The 23057-nt window shown below is 49.7% G+C and overlaps 3 protein-coding genes across 3 annotated transcripts; 2 read left to right on the top strand and 1 right to left on the bottom strand.

The window, feature by feature from the left end:
• The first annotated feature begins 4043 nt into the window (after positions 1-4043).
• Positions 4044-4979, top strand: LOC141473288 (olfactory receptor 2A2-like). The gene has a single exon (XM_074160719.1). The coding sequence runs from the start codon at positions 4044-4046 to the stop codon at positions 4977-4979; it is 936 nt and encodes a 311-aa protein (XP_074016820.1).
• Positions 4980-8991: 4012 nt separating this feature from the next.
• On the bottom strand, positions 8992-9504 carry LOC141467895 (histone H2A-like). Its single transcript, XM_074152642.1, has one exon. The coding sequence runs from the start codon at positions 9502-9504 to the stop codon at positions 8992-8994; it is 513 nt and encodes a 170-aa protein (XP_074008743.1).
• Positions 9505-22344: 12840 nt separating this feature from the next.
• On the top strand, positions 22345-22857 carry LOC141467590 (histone H2A-like). The gene has a single exon (XM_074152239.1). It carries the CDS (start codon positions 22345-22347, stop codon positions 22855-22857), a length of 513 nt encoding a protein of 170 aa, XP_074008340.1.
• Positions 22858-23057: the final 200 nt, after the last annotated feature.

Here is a 23057-nt window from a genome sequence, read left to right as displayed (position 1 = left end):
TAATAAAGCTGCTGGTTTAGTAAGGCAGAATAAGAAGAGGCATATAGGTAGCAAGTAAATCTTTTGTCCTTTCAGATGCTGGGAACCCTGCATTCATGCAGCATTGGACAGATCCCAGATGGATTTTCCCTTGGCACACTATACAGATCCCGTTTGAGGAGAAGTTCCTCCTTTTTGGTCATTCAAGATATTACACAATTTTTCTTGGAAGAAAACAACTCTGTTCATAAAGGATGTTCACATGAGGACTTCTTGCTGCACTTTAGATAACCGCAGGGCCATGAAGTCCTCATGTAAGCGCAGGCACCAAGCAGGAGCTGCCTGCAGGCTCCTCTGTTATGATTCCCCAGCTAAGTTTACCCTGCAGCCAAGGCAGGTGTAGGGACACAGACTGAAGGCTGCACTGTACATACAGCACAGCCCAGACCTGCACTCAGTTAGCGGCTTTGTGGATCAGTAACTCCTCCATGCACAGTCATCTCCCAGTCAGGATCTCTACAACAGGCTGTTAAACTGCAAGGTAACTAAGTAATTAGAGAAGATCCAGATCTTGAGGGGATGGTTAACCAAAGGGACTCAAATTGAATCTCCTCTAAGCTCTTCCTGTGCGTACAGGGTTCTTGATCCTCTCAGGCACCTCCCAGGCTGTCCCATTACTCCCAGCTCCCCCATTCCTGCGTTTCCCTCCCTCCTTGCCTGCCCCACTTCGGCCCCTGCAGCAGCACTCAGCTGAGCATCCTCAGTTGCTCACAGGGAAGAAGCATCCTCCTTGCTCTCCATGGCACTCCCCCAGCACAGGGTGCTGTAGCCAGGACAAGGCAGATGCAGACACAGCCTGTTTGACAGAGCTTACTGTGCTTCTCATCGGAGTAGCTCAGAAACCAGCAGGTGAGCCACGTCTCCTGACTCTCACAAACAGCATTTTGGATTAATGACCTTCAGCAATGGACCCTCTCCAATGGCTCATTTTCCCCGTGTTGTAGGTGTGAGGTTGTGTGGTTGAAGGTTCAACTCCACAAACACAAAGGAGTACAAAGGAGCAGTGGCAGGTGGAGGAACCCCAGTAGCCTAGGCAGAGGCAATGGAGCACCCTGATGTGGCTTTTCCCAGGGCTATCACAGGGGAGGGATTGACCACATTGTCTGGATGTGAGACCCAACAGAGAAGTATTGACTCTCCTCTGCTCACTTCACAGACTGGAGGGAGGAATGCACTTCTTTGGTCATGCTCTGTACCTGAACACCTGTCATAGACAAAAAAATAATTGCTTAAACCGTGAATATTAAAAGCCAACTCATGACTGGGTTCGTGTGTATGGCAAGGTCTCTGTGTTGTGAACGTCTGAAACCGAATTCTGAACTGTCAAGCAGAAGCCTGCTACTTGCCAACTGCAACTCATATGGGCTGGGTTTGAATTTTAGTAACACCTGGAATAAGCAAAAGTGGCATGTTCGGAATCCTACAATTAAAGAGATAGGAGACAGACCCATTAATTAGGAGGCTGATCAAGCATTGTACTACTCACGTAGACAATTTAGATTGGGAAAACTGGGGGGGTGGGGTTCCAGAAAGAAGAGGTGATGTCAAAAAGAAGGGTTCCCAAAAAGAAGAAGGGATCTTGAAAAGAAAGGGAGCCAGGGGATGCCCAGGTCTTTGTGCTGTTTGTATTTGTGCAAGGGCTTTGTTTTCAATTGGTGTGGATCTATGTGACAGGGCATATGTATTTATGTATGCATATGTATGTGTGCCAGTTGGAAATCCAAAATGGATAATGGCGAGCAACAGGGCAGCAGGAACCAATGCAGCTTCCTGCCTGACCTTCCCGGATCTGCAGTAACCTCCCTGCAGCCTTTGGATTGTAGCACTGTGTATGTGCTGAACCTCATCAGCTCGCTTGTATCAGCGTGTGTGTGCACGTGTGTGTGAGAGAGCAATAATCAAGTAGGGGCTGATCTTGTTAAATAAAACCTAGAATCCAGATCCACGACAGGTGGTTGTTTATTCTGCTTTACCCATGATATCACCACGGTCAGTCCCGTCTTCTTATTAAACTCCATTTCTGTTTTCCTGAGTGAGTATGTCTCTACTTTGTGTGTAAAGTCTATGTGTCAGGAACTGGAAAGGGACCCTGGGCTGTAGGGGACTATGGAACTGAGGCACCAGCAGCTGCGGAGACCACAGTGTGTGTGCATTGTGAGGGTGTGCACGTCAGTGTGCACAACTGCTACTGAGCATCGAGCTGGACTAGTCAGCAAGTAGAATAACTAGTCAGCAAGTAGAGTAAGAGGCTTGGGACCCAAGGACTGGAGAGGCCATAGGTGTGGGCCAGGTATTGAAGAGACCAGAGGGTCTGCGAGTCAGCTACTGGAGGGACTGGGAGGCCCAAGCCAGCTCTGGGAGAGGCCAGGGGATCTGGTAAGGTTGTAGGTGTGGAACAGCTACTGAAGAATCTTGTTTGCATGTATGTGGTTTGTACCTGAGGCAGCTGGGAGACCATGGGATACCGGGGCCAAGTACTGCATAGGCTGCCTGAAGTCAGCTACTGATGCAACCCATATGGCTTCTGTGTGTACCTATGTATATATTTTCCACTGAGTGTCTTTCATCCTGATTAACCTGTCAGGGAACAGAATCAAGGCTCTTTGTGCTGTTTGTATTTGTGCAAGGGCTTTGTGGATCCATGTGACAGGGCGTATGTACGTTATGTATGCATATGTACGTGTGCCAGTTGGAAAACACATGCTCAGCCTCACTACTTGGCTGAACATGGGGACATGGAGCCGCAGCAGCGTTGTACCGCGTCGAGATACTGCATTTGGCAACTCCTAACAGAAGGGTTTCTGCTGTGCTAGTATCTCAGAAACAAAAAGCTCTATGTACGCTGTTGGAGGCAGGGAAACTCTGTGAGGCAGTGAAGGCATAAAGGGGAAAGTGATGGAGGGGACTGTGTTTAACAGAAAAGAAACCCACATGAATGGGTCGGTAAGTACAATGCCAGGTAAGTACAATGCCACGTCCCATTTCAGAATGAAGTGGTGTTTACTTTCTGGAAGGATCCCCAGAGTTCAAGGGTGAAACTCTGGGGATTTATACTTGTGACATTTTTTTTTGTACTGCCTGTTGGCAATCAAAACAGTGTCCCTTCAGACACATTGCACAGAAAAGTTTGGCTTTAAAAGCAAATGAATGTGGGGAGCTGAACAGAGTGGAACAGCTCTTTGTTTTGCTTGGTGTCTGAGAAAACATACAGAACTTTCTAATAAGATTTCCCTAATAAAAACCACGGAGCGGAACAAACCACACTTCTCCAGATGCTACAGGTAAGGAAACTCTTGTGTATAAATGTTAGTAATATTCTTTTAGCAATAATTATCTGCTCTCAGTTTGTTCAGCAATGTGAAGTGAAGTTAGATATAGAATAACGGATTGAGCAACAACACGATTCAACTCCCCCCCCCCCAAAAAAAACCCAACCCAGAAAAAGAAAGACATGGAGGGTAAGTTTGGCATTTCACTAAAGTAAAGAGGACACAGCAATGGATTTGAAATGCTAATTGGTTTAATGGTAAAATTGCAATTATTTTGTGAACTGTGCATTCATTTTAATATGGACTTAATTAAAAATAGCTGTTTTGAAGATGTTCTGACTTCACCTAAATTGACACCTACAATCTTCATCACGATAGAGACCTGTTATTTTCTCCAACAGAGAAAGCCCACCCCTGCAAAAAAAAAAAATAAATCCCAGCCCAGAAAAAGACAGACATCAAGGGCAATCTAGGCAGTAAAGTTGTGTGAAATTGCTCAAAACTGCTCAAAGTTTGTGCAGAGATTAGATCTTGCTATTCAGATCTACATCACTTACCATGGTGAGGGTAGCATGCACCTTCCAATGGAGTCAGAGGGGAAAACATGGAGAAGGGAGCTGCACTGTAAAGGACAAAACATTCTTAGGGAAACTCTCAATTTTCTTTCCTTTTCCTTGCTCCTTCCCTTCCAGATCTCCGTGATTGCAGTTTGTGCAGCTTCACCTCCAGCACAGCATGCAGAATGAAACGACTGTCACAGAATTCATTCTCCTGGGGTTCTCCAGCAACCCAGCCCTTCGGCTCTGCCTCTTTGGCCTTTTCTCTGTCCTCTACTGTGCCACTCTGACTGGAAACGCACTTGTCTTTGTGCTTATCTGCCTAGACTACCACCTCCACAGCCCCATGTACTTCTTCCTCTGCCACCTCTCCATCGTGGACATCTGCTACGCCTCCAACAATGTCCCCCATATGCTGAGGAACCTCCTTGGACGAGGCAACACCATCTCCTTTGCCGGGTGTGGGACACAGATACATCTTTATTTAATCTTTGCACTTACGGAGTGTGTGCTGCTGGCTGTGATGTCTTATGATCGCTACGTGGCAATCTGCCATCCCCTCCGCTATGCCCTCATCATGAACCGGAGGGTGTGCCTCACCCTTGCCGCGGTTTCATGGGCTTTTGGGTTCATATTTGGTACGCTACAAGCCTCTCTGGCTTTACACCTGCCTTTCTGTGGCCCCTGTGAGGTTGACCACTTCTTCTGTGAAATCCTTGCTGTCTTAAAGCTGGCCTGCACTGACACTACAGTCAATAAAGTCCTGATCTTTGCTGTTTGCGTGTGCTTCCTCCTCTTCCCTTTAGCCTTAATCCTAATTTCCTACCTGCATATCCTGGCCACAATTCTGCGCATCCGCTCTGCACCAGGATGGCAAAAAACCTTCTCCACCTGTGGCTCCCACCTGACTGTGGTGGGTCTGTTCTATGGAAATGCCATCTTCATGTACATGGGGCCTGGGAGCAGTAACTCATCTGGGAGGGAGAAAGTTCTTTCCCTTTTCTACAGTCTCGTCAGCCCCACTTTGAACCCCCTGATTTACAGTCTGAGAAACAAGCAGGTGAAGGAAGCCTTGGTGAAGCTTCAGAGAAGGAAAAGGGTGTTCAGGCTCTAGGCTTTCATCTGTCTCCTGTCTGCTTTTATTTCTTGCCATCTATGGGTATTTTTCACTGAATTTTAAGTGGTTAAAACGTAACACAAGATTATTCGAATGCATTTGTCTCTGTTTCTCTGTACAGTCGAATGAATATCATAACACAAAATGATAAATTATTATTCCTGTTATCAGAGATAATTAATTATTCTTCCTCATATGCAGCCATCCTAGGGAGGTGGTATGTTTTACCAGAACTATTGATCCATCTGGAAAAAATAGTTTGTCCTCTTGGTTCTAACTAGAAGTCAGAATAAACTACAGTGTAGCAGGTTTTTTTTTCTGAGTATATCAGCTGATCTAGTAAGATACTGTTTTTCCTGTTTTTCCCTACCATATTTGTATTTCCTAACATCCTTAGGATGCTGGACCCTCAACTCTACTATGAGAAAGAAAAAGAGAGAAATCTTGATGCTAATGGGCTTTGCTTCTCAGCAGGGTGAACGAGCCTGTGGAGGGTTTTGCTTCTGCACACTTTTGAGCCTAACACCTCCCATGCGGCAAGCGAGCATGGCAACCACTGCAGTGCAGAAACCAGCTTTGCATGGTTTTGCCAGGTTCCTACCCACAGCAGTTCCTCGGACTGGGCTAGCTGAAGTATCTGTACTGTGTATTGCATTTCTTACATTGACCCTGACTCGGGGTGTAGCCTCTTAGCGCCTTCCCGTTTACCCACATTTCAAGAGTCTTCCTGCAGCTCTATTTGCTGCCAAATACGCTTTGGAAAATCTTCCCTGGTCTCTGTGTTGACACATCTAATTAGGAGGTCTAATGGTTAAAAAGGGCCATGTATTCCACCAGTCTGTCAGCTTTCATGGAAATAATCGCCTGCAGAATCATTCCTTCAGGAAATAAGGCTGCTAACTGGGATGGGGTTTTCAAATCAATGGGCTACATTCAACACGTAATTCCTCTGGATCTTTCGACTTCACACAAGTTGAGAGGAGAAGAAAAAAATCTCCTTGCCCCTCATCCTAAACAAGCCTACAAGGTTCCTGCCATATATGTTCAGGAGAATAACTGAAGGTACCTGTTGTCAAAAACTTCATGCAAAATATCTAACAGTGGAGACAGCTGTCCTCTTTCAAAATAAGAGAAATGGGAAAGCTGCCACCTCCATGAGCAATGGGGACCAGCCATGGCTCTGTTCCCTAATGTGAACACACTAAGTGTCAAAAAATCAATTAGCCACTTACCATTTGGTTTAAACACTTCTTCATCTACCAGAGGAGACCGATGCTGATGTTCTGACTCTGAGCATCAATAAACTAATTAGTTCATTCCTACTTGAATCACATAGAAATGTAGCTTTTTCTACTAAACATGAGAAAAGCAGAAATGAAAACCAGAAAGAACACCTGAAAATCTAAAAACAACTTTAACAGTTTAATCTACAAGGCTAAATATTTAATGTAGATGCTTCTGGAACACTGGACGTAGGGGCCAAATTCCCTTTCCCAAAGCACCAAGGCCATAAGCAAAACTATAACCTATTAAAAATCTGACAGAATTTTAGAAGAGAAAAAGAGTTGAGAATACAGAAATAGCCCTTCCCAAGAGTGGATCATTCCTGATTTCAGCATGAAAAGCATCAGCATTGGTAAGGTACCTACAAGACTTGGATAACTTGGTCTGTAAGAGAGGTGCATGGCATTTATTGTCCTTTCTTATCCCCACATTGGCTTCCACTTGAGAGCCAGAGAAAATTCCTGCACACACAGACTCATAGAAGAAGTTAGATTGGAAGGGGCTTCTGGGCACCACCTTGCCCAGTACTGAAGCAGGGAACCTCCTGATGCATGCTCCTTTGCAAGACTACATAATTATTGTCAGGCCTTGAGATCACCATTATGGTCCTGAAGAACATTATGTCGTCCCTCATTTCCTACCACCCTGTAGAGGGAAGAAGAAGAATGGTCTGGTCTTTACAACCCAGGTGGGTGTAGAGCCATTCAATGACATATGGGTCTCCTTCAGCCCAGCTGCTCATGGCCTCTGCTCTGGGAATAAAGTTCCTGGAGTTTCATCAGACCTATGACACAGCATGCCTCTGGAACCCCAAGCTGATGGCTTAACAGCTCCATGTCCATTAATACTCCATTCAAGCTGAGACTGTCAGAGAGCACAGCTGGGCTTGTGACTCTTCTCCTCTTGGCCACTTGGTGTGAGACTGAGTAACACCTTGTTCGTCTGGAGCATACCAGTTCTCTGAACGCAGGGAGACAGCCTTCCACTCTATGTCACCAGGCTACAGTCAATAAACCTGAAGCGCAGCCAGAGGAGAGGACAACAGTGACTGTGATTTGCTCTTGCTATTGTGTCTTGCACCCGTTATCTCAGTGGGAGAGAGACAAAGCTGCTGTTAAGTCCTGCCTGGGAGCAGATCTGTTTCTGATTCTCCTCTGTCTAAAGCTCTTCCAGGAAGCAGCCATAGACAGAGAAGTGGATGAAAGAAGACCGGAGGAAACGGCTGAAATGGGAACTGAACGTTTTCTAAGTAAAGGGTGAAATGCCTTATTTTATGTGACAGCGATCGAGCAACAAGTGCTACAGCAGCAGTGGTGGTTCTTCGATTCCCACAAAGGCAATGCGCTGCCAGAGTCTGCACTGAGCTTGCGGGTCTCATGACCCTAGTCATGACGCCACTATCCAGACCCTACTCATTGCTCTGGAAAACGGAGCCATCGGGCCCAGGCTCTGCCTGCCCAAACGGCACAGGAGAGGGTTCCATGGCACCTGCAGAGGAGCCGCACAAGGCGTCATTAAGGAGTCAGCGTTTAATGATAACAAGTCTGATGGGGCTTCTGCAAGTGGCACAGGTGATTCCTGCTGCCGTTGTTGTGCTGCGACACGGGCCACAGTGGGACTTGTTAAAAGTTAGGAGTTCTTCTTTGGCAAGGCATTTACATGCCTCCTGGTGCCAATGTTAGGGGCTGGCTGTGCAGACAATACTTGGCCAAGCCCCCAGGGCTGTGAGCAAAGCCAACGCAACAACAGGCTCCAGGCTTTACCTGTGACTCCCCCTGCCTACCCAGCCAGGGACCCTCAGTGGCTCGTTCCACCCGTGCATCGGGGGAACGCACCTCCTCACTTGCCTTGTCCACTCTCATGTCCGTAATAAATAGAACCCTTCTCCTGTTTGTAGGCACAACCACAAATGCTTCTACACATTTGGTTCAAGGGCAGCTTGTTGGGAGTAAAAGCTCAGCCCGTGCTGGTGTCGCGCTGAACCCAAAACTGTATTACTGTGGGTGGGATTGCTAAACTGCAACCAGGATCAAGAAACAAGGGCCACCCTTTTGGAAAGACCCAACCTTCCCCATTTCACTTCTTCAGGCGTGAGAGGTCTAACACAGAGGGCTCTTCCCAGTCACTGCCTCCACCGCTTCCTCTGTCTTTCCCCGGCAAACATGCCACTTTGTCCTCTCTCGCTTTCCCATATTGCCCCTAATAATTCTCTCCAGAGTGCCAGGATCCCCTTTTGTCCAAAATATTGAACCTGCAGCTCTGAGCCATTGCCGACTCCAGTCTCTCTGCACTCATTGAGTTCTTCCTTTGCATCCATTTTCTCTCCTTTCGCGTGACTTGAAGGCTCCGAAAATGCCCAGTGCCATTGACAGCAGGTATGGACATGCCCCCTCCGAGTCCCTCTGCTCTGCCAGAGCATTCCTGTGCCCACATCCCCTGCTCACAGCTCAGCCCAGGGCAACCTCCAGGCAGGCTGCTGCCCCCCTTCCCATCAAGGGCTGTGCTACAGCCCCCCTTTGCAGAGCTTTCTGCCTGCAGCCAGCTCCTTGCCTTGGGCCAGCCGGGAGACGCTAGTCCAACACGCAGCGCAAAAGGCCCCATGTCCCACACGGCACCGCAAAAGCTTTTATTGTGCCCTCAGACCGCACAGCTGGGTTTGGCAAGATCCTTGCACGTCTCGCAGCCCTCTCCACGCCAGGGTGGGGCGAGAGCTTCTGCTTTCCTCTCAGTGGGCAGCAGCAGTGGCACGGGCAGGCGCAGCCCTTCGCCCGGGGCGTCTCTTCTTACTCTTGGTCGTCTTCTTCTTGGAGGGTGAGGCCACGCGCCTTCCTTGGGGGACAGCCCTGCCGCGGGGCCTGGGCACCGCAGCTCCTCGCAGGAGCTGCTGGAGCACAGAGCACTTCTGCAGCGCCGCCCGCAAGTGCCACGGAGAGATGCGCTTCTGCTTGCTCTTCTTGCAAACCAGGGCAGCCGCGTCCACGATCTTGTGCGTCACCCACTGCAGCACCGCAGCCAGGTAGACGGGGGCCCTGGCTGCAAAGCGCTGGGCAAAGAGGCCTCTGCGCAGCTGCCTGTCGATGCGGCTCACGGGGAAGAGCAGCCCGGCCCGGGAGGAGCGGGAGGAGCGGCTCTTCTTGGCCTTTGCTTCCCTGCCTTCCGAGGGGCCCCGAGAACACGTGGGGGCCTGGAACTGCCCCTCCTGCTCAGGCACCGCGCAGACCTCCTCTGCCCCCGACATGCTGCCGGCAGCTTGCTCCCGCAGCTCTCTCCAGGCGGCGCCTTCCCCTGCCCTGCCTGCCTTGCCCGCCTGCCCTCGCTTCCCTTGCTGGCCCTGGCGCCTGGTTCCTGACCCCGGGCTGGCGCTGCCTGCGCCTGGCCAAGCCTTGTCCTGGCAGGGTGTCCCCACGTGCTCTGGCCTGGTCGCAGGCCGCTTGGGCCCAGCCTCCCCTCAGAAGAAGGGCTCGGGCTCAGCCCCTCTCCTGCGCAGGCCCTGGCCCTTGGCTCTCCCGGGCAGCGGGAGCCAGGGCTCCTCTTGGGCGGCACGGGCCAATAGGAAAGGACTTCCCCTGTGACCTCACCTCTCTGATTGTGACATCATCCCCGCTGGCTCCGCCCCCTCTGGCTGATCTCAGGCAGCAGAATCACAGAGCCACAGAATGGTACGGGGTTGGCAGGGACCTCTGGAGATCATCCAGTCCAACCCCCTGCCAGAGCAGGAACACCCAGAGCAGGTCCCACAGGAACGTGTCCAGGGGGGTTTGAATGTCTCCAGAGAAGGAGACTCCACCACCTCCCTGGGCAGCCTCTTCCAGGGCTCTGCCACCCTCAAAGTACAGAAGTTCCTCCTCATGGTTAGGAGGAACTTCTTATATTCAAGTTTGTGCCCATTTCCTCTTGTCCTGTCCCTGGGCATCAGTGAAAAAAGACCGGCCCCGTCCTCTTGACACCCTCCCTTTAAGTATGTATAAGCGTTGATCAGATCCCCCCTCAGCCTTCTCTTCTCCAGACTAAACAGACCCAAGTCCCTCAGCCTCTCCTCGTAAGGGAGATGCTCCAGGCCCCTCAGCAGCAGCAGCTCTGCCCCTCAGCTCCGCTCCCCTTTCCTGTGGCGGAGGCTTTCCCAGCGCCTGGCAGGGGGGCAGCCGCTACAAGGCCGAGGGCTCTCCTCTCCTCTGCCTCCTCCTCCTGCCCCCCTGTCCTGCCACAGCTCTCCCTTCAGCCCTTCCCTCTCCCCTCCAACCCAAACCCATGCTGCCACTGCTGGGGAGAGGATCTCCTTCCTCTTTCCTCTTTCCTCCTTCCTCCTTCCTCCTGTCCTGGGATGCCAGAGCCACAGGCTGCCCAGACTTGGGTACTGTTGGGTCCTGGCTGTCAAGGCCGATCTCCCCAGAAGGGTGGTTTGTAGAGGCGTATTAAGCACTGACAAAACCTTGAGTCTGAAATTTCCAGCACCAGCATCCCTTCGCCCCTCCTCCGTTCCAGTCCTGTGCCTCAGCTGAGAACAATATTCGATATTTGTGTGGGTTGAGTTTCATCAAGGCATTGACACTGCGTCTGAGAAGTTGCACTGATGTAATATAAATTTTCAAAAATCTGTGACCAGGGAATGTTTGAAAACAAACCTTTGGCTAGAGGGAACAAAACCTCTTCCAGTAAGATCTCAGCATAGTTGTGATTTTCATGAAAGCTTCTCCACTTTTATCTTTGTATGTAGACCTTCTTGTCACAAAGTTATTAGGGACATGGCTTAAACTCCTCTGGAGGCTCAGTTGGGCAGCAAGTAAATAAGCTATAGTAATTTGCTATTACTATTATTACTCTTAGTGTTATTCTCATGTGAAAGACTTTTGAAAGTGTAAAATTTTTTCAGTTCTTGTAGCATTTCAAGGTATAACGGTGAATTTGGGAAAAGATGAGCTTTTCTAATGGATTAAGCTGTGTTACTATTATTTCATTCCCTTGTCATATGATCATTCATTTCAGCAGAACTCTTTTGCTTAAACGAGAAAAGAAAATCAAATCCTCACAGCAGAATTAACCCTGCTGAAATTTTCCAGTTTTCTGGGTGTGTAACTTGTGCTCTTCTGAGTTTTTTCCATCATATACACTTGCCAGAAATGTCACCATTACGGTGATAATTAGGATTCAGTGTACTCTCCCATTTATTTCTTTCCCTCTGTTCTCTCATTGTTATAGATCTGTTATTAATTAGCCATTATCCCTACTGTGTTGACAAATTTCTTAAGAGAAATCAAGATAATTTCATTTATGGAAAGAAAAGGCTGTGATATCAACTGCATTGTGGGAGAATCTTGCCTATTCAGTGTGTTCTGCAAATTAAGTGCTCCACAGGAGTCATTTTCATGCTCAAAACCCTTCAGTGAACAGAGGCTGGTAGAAAGATGACTACAGAAACACATAGAGGACAGCAGAATTTGCAAGTCTCCTTCCTAGGCACCTGCTTGAACACACTTTGTTTTCTTTCCACCAGGCCATCTTATCCCATGTAGAATGTAGTCTTTCTAGGATATTCACCTCCTTATGGCTGTTTTTAGGAAGTGATTAAGAGGAGGCCAATACCATTGGGCCTGCAACGGGCATCAGTATGGTGATGCCAGTATGCTTGGTCTGTCTGTCTCACATGTTCCCCTGCTGACCACTGAAAGCATCCTGCTCTCTCGAAATCTTCCTGACTGAAGAAGTGATTTTGACATTTGTTCTATGGTCAGAACAACTCGCTTGCTTTATGGTCCTGATTAGGATGTGGTAATCAAGGGCAGGGATGCCCAGCAGGTAGTCTTTGACAGCCCAGATTATGATTTGCATACTTTATTGTCCCATTCCTTGTCCCTCCACTGCAATCTCCTCCAGTATAAACAGTCTGCCCCCTTTTTCTCACTGATCCCAGTTTTACTGCATCTATTGCCTATTTTGAAATTTCTGATACTGTTATCCAGGCAGTTTTGGCCCTGTATGGTATTACTCATATAACCTAAGTATGGCTGGCCTCGCAAAATTCTGGCTATCAATGCCTTCCTCCAATTACCTGTGAAGTGCAATGATTTCTCACATAAACTGCCCCTTAACCACCTCAGAAATCCAGTCGTTCTTCATGGTGCTGTCTGTAACTTTTGTCAACCTCTCACACTGTTACTTGCCACGTTGGGCAGTTTCTCGTGCCATGGGCAGTACTCTCCTGTGCCTTGGTTGGTTAGTTTAACCTCAGGGCAGGGCATAGCCAGCAGTCTACATGCGCCTGCAGCCCAAATTGCCATCGGGGTATTTCAAACACAAATGTAGCCCCAAAGAACCACTCTTAGAAGAGGCAGCATAACTCTGGGGCTAGGAGTTCACCAGTCTGCAACCTGAGGAGGCAGCAGAGGGAAAGGTTTCTTAGCCTCCTCCCAAACCAATGTCACAGAGTTCTTCCTGAAAACTGGATTTCCCCATTTCTCCATTGCACAATTTCTGCTAGCTTTGGTGTTCTCCTTCATGTACTTGTCTGCTCTCATGGGCAATATCCATATAGCGGTGTTAATAAGGGTTGATTGTTCTCTCTATTTCTCCATACATTTCCCCTCTACGCTCTCGTTCTCAGAGACATAGCATACCTTTATCGTTGTCCTCAGCATGCTAGTAAATTTGGTAGGAAAGCAAAATGTCCTTTCCTTCATGGGACATGCTATTCCATGTCATTTGATGCATCAATTGCATGCTCCTAGCATCAACAGGATATCATCGTTACGCCTCAGTCACTAGGCTCTTGCAATTACCATGTCATCATAAGCCACAGGTTTTGCCTTCTGCTGGCAACTTTTCCAGCGTGGACAGGATTTCTGTTCTCAGTAAGAGCAACAGGCATTATTTATCTTTCTGCAAGTAGAAGAAAAATAGCCACTTCCTCTGTAATTTGGCACCACTTGTGTGTGCCAGGAACTGTCCCGATGAAATGGTCACTTTTATCATTTGTGTTTTGGCTGAATTTTGCTCCTTCTGCTTGATTGATTCTGCTCTCTTCCCTTCTAATTCTCAACACCATCCTGAAGATCCCTTCCACTGATAAAAGGTGGAAAGCCTTCTGCATTTACTGTGCCACTTTACTGTGGTTATTATGCACTTTCTTCCTTTTGAAGAAGAATTCTGCCACATTGGTTTGGGAGGGGGCTAAAAAACCCTTCCCTTTGCTGCTTCTTCATGTTGCAGACATGGTGATCTCTCCGGCCCAGAGCTGTGCTGCCTCCATCATCTACTTGCAGCTCAAATCCAGGATACTTCCTGATTGAGGAAGCTCTGATTTCTGTCACCTACACAGTGGTAGCTCCCCTGCTGAAACGATTGGTGTACAGCCTGTGGAACAAAGATGTGGAAATAGCTCTCAAAAAATCTTTCTTGTGAAAAACAGATCTAACAGATCTTTGGTGTCCATGAATTTTATCAGGGAGGGAAGTTGAAAAACCTGTACAGATGGAAAACCTCTATTTCAGCTAGCTGAGAGGTGTCATGAAGTCTTTTTCCCAACCCAAAGGCTTAAGACAAACAAAGAAAGAAGTTGCAAGGGGACAGCAGAGAAGCAGTGTAGTGGAAATGGGCACCACAGCCCCACAGTGGTCTTCACAGAGTGGATCACAAGTAGCAGCAGGCAGATTTCCATCTGTGGAGTATCTGGGGAGGCAGGTGAGGCATCAGCTCCTGCTTCCACATGGCCTGAGATACAGCAAATGGGTAAAGAAGAGCTGTTCAGGCATGTTTAGAGGCTAAATCAGGTCTCACAGGTAGGCATCCTGCATGACTGATGTGCAGTGCAGCCAGGTAGGCATTGGACTACTGGTGCATCCCTTAGGTTGGAGATATAAGGCACAGCCTCCTAGAAATTGTTAGGTTAATTAAAGACTCATCCCCAAAAGCACAAAGGAATACAGTAAAGCAGAAGGAAGTGGGGAAACCCCAGTAACCTGAGCAGCACCACCGGAGCACCTTGACCCTGCTCCTCCCAGGGCTGCCACTGGGCTGAACGGTGACAAAACCCATTGCTGGTGAGTGAGACCTACCAGGTGAATCAACGGGAGAGACTCACTTACAGACTGCCTAGGGGTATGGGACTCATTCTGGGATCATGGGAAGAGCATATTGAGATTGTGTGAGACATTTTACAGGATATTTAGGGGAAGATGAAAAAGGAGCGATCGAGGTGCTGTAAAGAGGAACAGCGGTGGGAAAAGAGAGGGAAAATACGATTAAAGGGGCTGATTGCTTGTAAACAGGTTGCTGGTCAGTACACTTGTCTAGCCATGCCTTGCTAGACATAAGCAGACTGGTTACCACAGTCTCTCCTGTCTTCTCACTAAACTGCAGCTCCTGACTCTTTACTGGGAGAGCGGCTCTCTATTCTGTGTGCACGTGTGCATGGAGGTCTGAGTGCCAGCCACTGCTGAGGGGCCCATTGGCCAAAAGGGGCCATGAGTCTGAGGTGCCAGCAACTGGGGAGACAGGAGAGCGTGCCTGTTGTGTGGGTGTGGGTGTGTGCATGCCAATGTGTAGTCACTAACAAATAATTGAGCTGGACTAGCCATCAAGTAGGATAAGAGATTTGAAGCCAGGTATTGGAGCAGCTGTAAGTCTGGACTGGATATTGGGGAGGCCAGAGGGCCTCTTTGGAACATGTGGAACTTTACATTTGGTGTTCCGTACTTTTTCTCATGGGAGTCATTTTAACCCCTTGCATACCTGCTTGCAGGGCTGCAGCCCAAAGCCTGATGCCACTAAGCTCACAGGAAATCTCTGGCCTTGGAGGCAAGGGGGAGGGTATGGAGAGAGGAAGTTTTTCCTCCAGTAGAGGAGGACCGGGTTCGAGACCACTTGGCCAAACTGGACATTCCTAAGTCCATGGGCCCTGATGGGATGCACCCACGAGTGCTGAGAGAGCTGGCAGATGTTATCGCTGGGCCACTCTCTATCATCTTTGAAAGGTCATGGAGAATAGGAGAGGTGCCTGAAGACTGGAGGAAGGCCAACATCACTTCAGTCTTCAAAAAGGGCAAGAAGGAGGACTCTGGGAACTACAGACCAGTTAGTCTCACCTCCATCCCTGGGAAGGTAATGGAGAGACTCATTCTAGATGTCATCTCCAAACAAGTTGAAGAGCAGGGGGTTGTTGGAAGTGGGCAACATGGGTTTACCAAGGGTAAATCATGTTTGACCAATCTGATAGCTTTCTACGATGCTATAACTGGTTGGTTGGATGAGGGGAGGGCAGCAGATGTCATCTATCTGGACTTCAGCAAGGCTTTTGACACAGTCTCCCATAGCATCCTCATTGGGAAACTAAGGAAGTGTGGGCTGGATGAGGGGACAGTGAGGTGGATTGAGAACTGGCTATGTGACAGGACCCAAAGGGTAATGATTAATGGAGCAGGTTCAAGCTGGAGGCCTGTAACCAGTGGTGTCCCCCAGGGGTCAATACTTGGTCCAGTCCTGTTCAACATATTCATCAGCGACCTGGATGAGGGGACCGAGTGTATCCTCAGCAAGTTTGATCCTCAGCAAGTTTGCTGATGATACCAAACTGGGAGGGCTGGCTGACACCCTGGAGGGCCGGCTGACACCCCGGAGGGCCGTGCTGCCATCCAGCGAGACCTGGACAGGCTGGAGAGCTGGGCAAGGAAGAACCTCATGAGGTTCAACAGGGAAAAGTGTAGGGTCCTGCACCTGGGGAAGAAGAATGTTAGGCACCAATACAGGTTAGGTGTGGACCTGCTGGAGTCAAGTTCTGAAGAGAAAGATCTGGGGGTCCTGGTAGACAGAAAAATGACAATGAGCAAGCAGTGTGCTCTTGTGGCCAGGAAGGCCAATGGAATCCTGGGCTGCATAGGGAAGAGTGTGGCTAGTAGGTCGAGGGAAGTCATTCTCCCCCTCTACTCTGCACTGGTGAGGCCACAACTGGAATACTGCATCCAGTTCTGGGCTCCCCAATTCAAGAGGGATAGGGAACTACTGGAGAGAGTCCAGCGAAGGGCAACAAGGATGATTCAAGGATTGGAGCATCTCCCTGATGAGGAAAGGCTGAGAGAGCTGGGACTCTTTAGCCTGGAGAAGAGAAGGCTGAGGGGAGACCTTATCAATGCTTATAAGTATCTGAAGGGTGGGTTGAAGGAAGAGGGAGCCAGACTCTTTTCAGTGGTTGCCAGTGAGAGGACGAGGGACAACGGGCACAAGCTGGAACATAGGAGGTTCCACTCAAATATGAGAAGAAACTTCTTTCCGCTGAGGGTGCCAGAGCCCTGGAACAGGCTGCCCAGGGAGGTTGTGGAGTCCCCTTCTTTGGAGATTTTCAAGACCCGCCTGGATGCAGTCCTGAGTAACATGCTCTGACATGCTCTGGGCAATCCTGCTTCAGCAGGGGAGTTGGACTAGATGATCTATATGGTCCCTTCCAACTCTAAAAAAATTCAGTGAAAAAATTCAGTGAAATTCAGTGAAAGACTTGGTTTCCCTTCCAACCTCTTAGAAATCTTTAATCTACTTATTATTCTGCTTGGGGCACTATAGGACATTTAGTCTGTCTATTGTCTTTTGCCATTCCCCATTTGCTGTATCACCTTCTTGGTTCAGAACAAACTTCTCTGTTATTTCTCTCAGTGCCTTCCCACTTTGTGCCAGTCAAGCCTGTGGAACGGTGGAGTCAAGCCTCCGCCCAGTAGTAGGAGCTCTGAAGTAATGCCTATCCTTATATTTCCTGCTATTGAGTTATACTAATCCAGAGAACAACGCTGGAAATGTAATGCCTTTTTTTTTTTTCCTTTCAATCCATTCAGTTTTGGAATACGGAAAATTAGAATATGAAAAATAAGAAAAAATGTAGTTTGCTAAAAATTTAACCAAGAACTTACTAACGAAACCAGGTCTAAGCTTACAGGGAAGGCTGAGATTGTGAACTATCAAACAAATCTAAATAACAAGGTCTGAGAGATGGTATTTCTTTATTTTCTGAACTCTGCAATGACAATTCCAACAAAGTTAATTCACGGGTTTCCGTTTTATGTCGCAATGCCATATTGCGTTTGGTTGACTCGTTGATTTCCTGACCCAGCAGTTTGCCTCGTGACTCACAACTCCAGTTGGACTAACAAGAATTTACCATGCTAATATACTTTGCTATTTACAAATAATTCCAAAGAATTGTTAATATAGTCTTGAAAAGCGTGCATTTATTTGGGTTTGTGCATTAGATGTGTGGCAGGACTCTTCCTCAGCCTCCACTTGAAAATGAAACAGCTTTCCAGTCATAATATTCAAAAAGACACTTTTGATAACTTTGAACAAAACTTCCCCTTTTTTAGGGAGAAGAGCTTCTAATTATAATCGCAGTGAAGCTTTCCTTCACTTGTTTTCTTTACTTCATGAATTAAAGCGGTGAAGTTCATAACATTTTGTTATGTCCCCTTGATGATACTGTTACCAATTAGTCCTAGGTTTTGATGTACCACAAAAGCTGTGCCCCAGAGGTCTCACAGGATGTATAAAGGTGTGACTTGTTTGAATGGCAGGTATTCAGAAGACGTGCTCTATACCCTGCATTTCTAACAGCTAGTTTTTCTCCTAATCGGAATGTAGTTACGATGTCTATCCCCCTTTTCTTCCAGTCCTTGTCAGCGAGACAGGAAAGACTACTACCGACACCTCAGGAAAGACATCAATGGCAAGACCGAGCAAAGGCTGCATCAGTCTGCATTTTAGAGTTGTCATCACAGGTACCTTTCTCTAGGTGAGGAATTCCTATTGAGATAAATATACTGAAGAGTAAAGGATTAGCATGGTACCTAATAGTAATTAATTGGATAATTGGGTCTGTAAGAGAGGTGCACGGCATTTATTGTCCTTTCTTATCCCCACATTGGCTTTCATTTGAGAGACAGAGATAATTCCTGCACACACAGACTCATAGAAGAAGTTAGACTGGAAGGGGCCTCTGGGGGTCACCTCGCCCAGTACCCCATTTCTCAAGCAGGGGACCTCCTGATGCACGCTCCTTTGCACAACTGGGTCATTCTTGGCAGGTCTTGAGATCACCATTATTGTCCTGAAGAACATTATGTCGTCCCTCATTTCCTAGCAAGAAGAAGAATGGTCTGGTCTTTACAACCCAGGTAGGTGTAGAGCCATTCAATGAAGTATGGGTCTCCTTCAGCCCAGCTGCTCATGGCCTCTGCTCTGGCAGTAAAGCTCCTGGAGTTTCATCGTACACAGCATGCCTCTGAACCCCCAAGCTGATGGCTTAACAGCTCCATGTCCACTAATACTCCATTCAAGCTGAGACTGTCAGAGAGCACAGCTGGGCTTGTGACTCTTCTCCTCTTGGCCACTTGGTGTGAGACTGAGCAACACCTTGTTCGTCTGGAGCGTACCAGTTCTCTGAACACAGGGAAACAGCCTTCCACTCTATGTCACCAGGCTACAGTCAATAAACCTGAAGCGCAGCCAGAGGAGAGGACAACAGTGACTGTGATTTGCTCTTGCTATTGTGTCTTGCACCCGTTATCTCGGTGGGAGAGAGACAAAGCTGCTGTTAAGTCCCGCCTGGGAGCAGATCTGTTTCTGATTCTCCTCTGTCTAAAGCATCTGCCCTAGTCACGCCTCCCTGCAAAACACGGCCATACCCAAAGGTTGGGCTGGCTGCGCACAGCCACAGTAGAGTTTGAGGGAGCAGTATGTACCTACCTGCAGGATGCAGATCCGACATCTTGCTCTGGGGCTGGGACTTTTCCTGCTCATGCCTGAGGCTTACTTCCACTTCAAACTTCAAGTTCTTCCTCCCCGGTCAGATTCAGCGAGATCAGAGGCAAACCCCAAGTTACTCGGTGCCCATGGAAGCACCTTTTTTCCCATCTGAGAATGGTGGTGTTTGAATCTCATATTCTCCCATCCTGCACACACGCAGTCTAAGCCCTGCTAAAGTCACCTTCTTTCTAACCACATTGCAAAACACATCAGAATAACTCGCTCAGAGCACGCGCTTTTGCTGACTCCAAGCATCCTGCAAGATTTTGCCCATTCCTTTTTAAAGAAAGCTGCACAACCTCGCCCGGACTCATTAGGACAGTGACAGGGATCACTACAAGGAAGTGCACCTTTAACACATTTTGCTTTTGAAATTATCTTGAGCTTAAGCCCTCCTGAGCTTAGTTCCTCGACAATATGTCTCCCTTTGGCCAGAAAATGTGCTCCACCCCACTGCTATGTTCCACTGGACTCCTTATGGCTGACCCAAGCCGAGCACACAAGATGGGGGTGCCTTTCCTTCCAGGCCTTCTTTCAAATCAAATGGTGTCACATTTGATTACCATCAAAGGCCAGGACTGCAGGAAATTCCCCTTTCACGATTTCACAAAGGCCGGGTCCACAAGGGCATCTAAGTCCCTACACTGCAGATCATTTTTGGTACGCTGTACAATCCGAGGATTTTTCCCCATCTCCACCCCCCCGCAATCAATTGTGGTTTTCTCAGCAGCAATGTCTACTGGTTTTGGGCCTTGGGGACAACCTCTGGGGTTTGGGTAACGCGGAGGGGTTTCACCGGGACTATCCAAAGGGAATCACTTCATCCCTGAGACCGCAAAGGGAAGCAGCACAGCTGAAGAGCACAACAGGAAAGGGAGGAGCAGGAGAAAATGGCTCTTCCAGGAAGCAGCCATAGACAGAGAAGTGGATGGAAGAACACCGGAGGAAACGGCTGAAATGGGAACTGAACGTGTTCTAAGAAAAGGGTGAAATGCCTTATTTTATGTGACAGCGATCGAGCAACAAGTGCTACAGCAGCAGTGGTGGTTCTTCGATTCCCACAAAGGCAATGCGCTGCCAGAGCCTGGGCCCGATGGCTCCATTTTCCAGAGCAATGAGTAGGGTCTGGATAGTGGGCTCTGCCTGCCCAAACGGCACAGGAGAGGGTTCCATGGCACCTGCAGAGGAGCCGCACAAGGCGTCATTAAGGAGTCAGCGTTTAATGATAATAAGTCTGATGGGGCTTCTGCAAGTGGCACAGGTGATTCCTGCTGCCGTTGTTGTGCTGCGAGACGGGCCACAGTGGGACTTGTTACAAGTTAGGAGTTCTTTGGCAAGGCATTTACACGCCTCCTGGTGCCAATGTTAGGGGCTGGCTGTGCAGGGCCCCCAGACAATACTTGGCCAAGCCCCCAGGGCTGTGAGCAAAGCCAACGCAACAACAGACCGTTCCTCCCCAAGACAAGGACAGATGATGACCTCTGCTACTCTGCCTTCCTCGGCCACGGGCAACCAGCACCACCCGCTCTGCGGCTCTGCCCCTCTGCCACGGCAGAAGGTGGCTCCAGGCTTTACCTGTGACTCCCCCTGCCTACCCAGCCAGGGACCCTCAGTGGCTCGTTCCACCCGTGCATCGGGGGAACGCACCTCCTCACTTGCCTTGTCCACTCTCATGTCCGTAATAAATAGAACCCTTCTCCTGTTTGTAGGCACAACCACAAATGCTTCTACACATTTGGTTCAAGGGCAGCTTGTTGGGAGTAAAAGCTCAGCCCGTGCTGGTGTCGCGCTGAACCCAAAACTGTGTTACTGTGGGTGGGATTGCTAAACTGCAACCAGGAACAAGAAACAAGGGGCACTCTTTCAGAACAAAGAACACAACTATGCTGAGATCTTACTGGAAGAGGTTTTGTTCCCTCTAGCCAAAGGTTTGTTTTCAAACATTCCCTGGTCACAGATTTTTGAAAATTTATATTACATCAGTGCAACTTCTCAGACGCAGTGTCAATGCCTTGATGAAACTCAACCCACACAAATATCGAATATTGTTCTCAGCTGAGGCACAGGACTGGAACGGAGGAGGGGCGAAGGGATGCTGGTGCTGGAAATTTCAGACTCAAGGTTTTGTCAGTGCTTAATACACCTCTACAAACCACCCTTCTGGGGAGATCGGCCTTGACAGCCAGGACCCAACAGGACCCAAGTCTGGGCAGCCTGTGGCTCTGGCATCCCAGGACAGGAGGAAGGAGGAAGGAGGAAAGAGGAAAGAGGAAGGAGATCCTCTCCCCAGCAGTGGCAGCATGGGTTTGGGTTGGAGGGGAGAGGGAAGGGCTGAAGGGAGAGCTGTGGCAGGACAGGGGGGCAGGAGGAGGAGGCAGAGGAGAGGAGAGCCCTCGGCCTTGTAGCGGCTGCCCCCCTGCCAGGCGCTGGGAAAGCCTCCGCCACAGGAAAGGGGAGCGGAGCTGAGGGGCAGAGCTGCTGCTGCTGAGGGGCCTGGAGCATCTCCCTTACGAGGAGAGGCTGAGGGACTTGGGTCTGTTTAGTCTGGAGAAGAGAAGGCTGAGGGGGGATCTGATCAACGCTTATACATACTTAAAGGGAGGGTGTCAAGAGGACGGGGCCGGTCTTTTTTCACTGATGCCCAGGGACAGGAAATGGGCACAAACTTGAATATAAGAAGTTCCTCCTAACCATGAGGAGGAACTTCTGTACTTTGAGGGTGGCAGAGCCCTGGAAGAGGCTGCCCAGGGAGGTGGTGGAGTCTCCTTCTCTGGAGACATTCAAACCCCCCTGGACACGTTCCTGTGGGACCTGCTCTGGGTGTTCCTGCTCTGGCAGGGGGTTGGACTGGATGATCTCCAGAGGTCCCTGCCAACCCCGTACCATTCTGTGGCTCTGTGATTCTGCTGCCTGAGATCAGCCAGAGGGGGCGGAGCCAGCGGGGATGATGTCACAATCAGAGAGGTGAGGTCACAGGGGAAGTCCTTTCCTATTGGCCCGTGCCGCCCAAGAGGAGCCCTGGCTCCCGCTGCCCGGGAGAGCCAAGGGCCAGGGCCTGCGCAGGAGAGGGGCTGAGCCCGAGCCCTTCTTCTGAGGGGAGGCTGGGCCCAAGCGGCCTGCGACCAGGCCAGAGCACGTGGGGACACCCTGCCAGGACAAGGCTTGGCCAGGCGCAGGCAGCGCCAGCCCGGGGTCAGGAACCAGGCGCCAGGGCCAGCAAGGGAAGCGAGGGCAGGCGGGCAAGGCAGGCAGGGCAGGGGAAGGCGCCGCCTGGAGAGAGCTGCGGGAGCAAGCTGCCGGCAGCATGTCGGGGGCAGAGGAGGTCTGCGCGGCGCCTGAGCAGGAGGGGCAGTTCCAGGCCCCCACGTGTTCTCGGGGCCCCTCGGAAGGCAGGGAAGCAAAGGCCAAGAAGAGCCGCTCCTCCCGCTCCTCCCGGGCCGGGCTGCTCTTCCCCGTGAGCCGCATCGACAGGCAGCTGCGCAGAGGCCTCTTTGCCCAGCGCTTTGCAGCCAGGGCCCCCGTCTACCTGGCTGCGGTGCTGCAGTGGGTGACGCACAAGATCGTGGACGCGGCTGCCCTGGTTTGCAAGAAGAGCAAGCAGAAGCGCATCTCTCCGTGGCACTTGCGGGCGGCGCTGCAGAAGTGCTCTGTGCTCCAGCAGCTCCTGCGAGGAGCTGCGGTGCCCAGGCCCCGCGGCAGGGCTGTCCCCCAAGGAAGGCGCGTGGCCTCACCCTCCAAGAAGAAGACGACCAAGAGTAAGAAGAGACGCCCCGGGCGAAGGGCTGCGCCTGCCCGTGCCACTGCTGCTGCCCACTGAGAGGAAAGCAGAAGCTCTCGCCCCACCCTGGCGTGGAGAGGGCTGCGAGACGTGCAAGGATCTTGCCAAACCCAGCTGTGCGGTCTGAGGGCACAATAAAAGCTTTTGCGGTGCCGTGTGGGACATGGGGCCTTTTGCGCTGCGTGTTGGACTAGCGTCTCCCGGCTGGCCCAAGGCAAGGAGCTGGCTGCAGGCAGAAA

The sequence above is a fragment of the Numenius arquata genome, chromosome 1 (genome assembly GCF_964106895.1).
Source record: "Numenius arquata chromosome 1, bNumArq3.hap1.1, whole genome shotgun sequence".
NCBI lineage: Eukaryota > Metazoa > Chordata > Aves > Charadriiformes > Scolopacidae > Numenius > Numenius arquata.
Note: the sequence above shows the minus strand (reverse complement) of the source record. Positions and strands in the feature narration are given on the sequence as shown.

Coding starts and splice junctions, on each gene's coding strand:
- LOC141473288 (XM_074160719.1), top strand. CDS start 4,044: ATGCAGAATGAAACGACTGTCACAGAATTCATTCTCCTGGGGTTCTCC.
- LOC141467895 (XM_074152642.1), bottom strand. CDS start 9,504: ATGTCGGGGGCAGAGGAGGTCTGCGCGGTGCCTGAGCAGGAGGGGCAG.
- LOC141467590 (XM_074152239.1), top strand. CDS start 22,345: ATGTCGGGGGCAGAGGAGGTCTGCGCGGCGCCTGAGCAGGAGGGGCAG.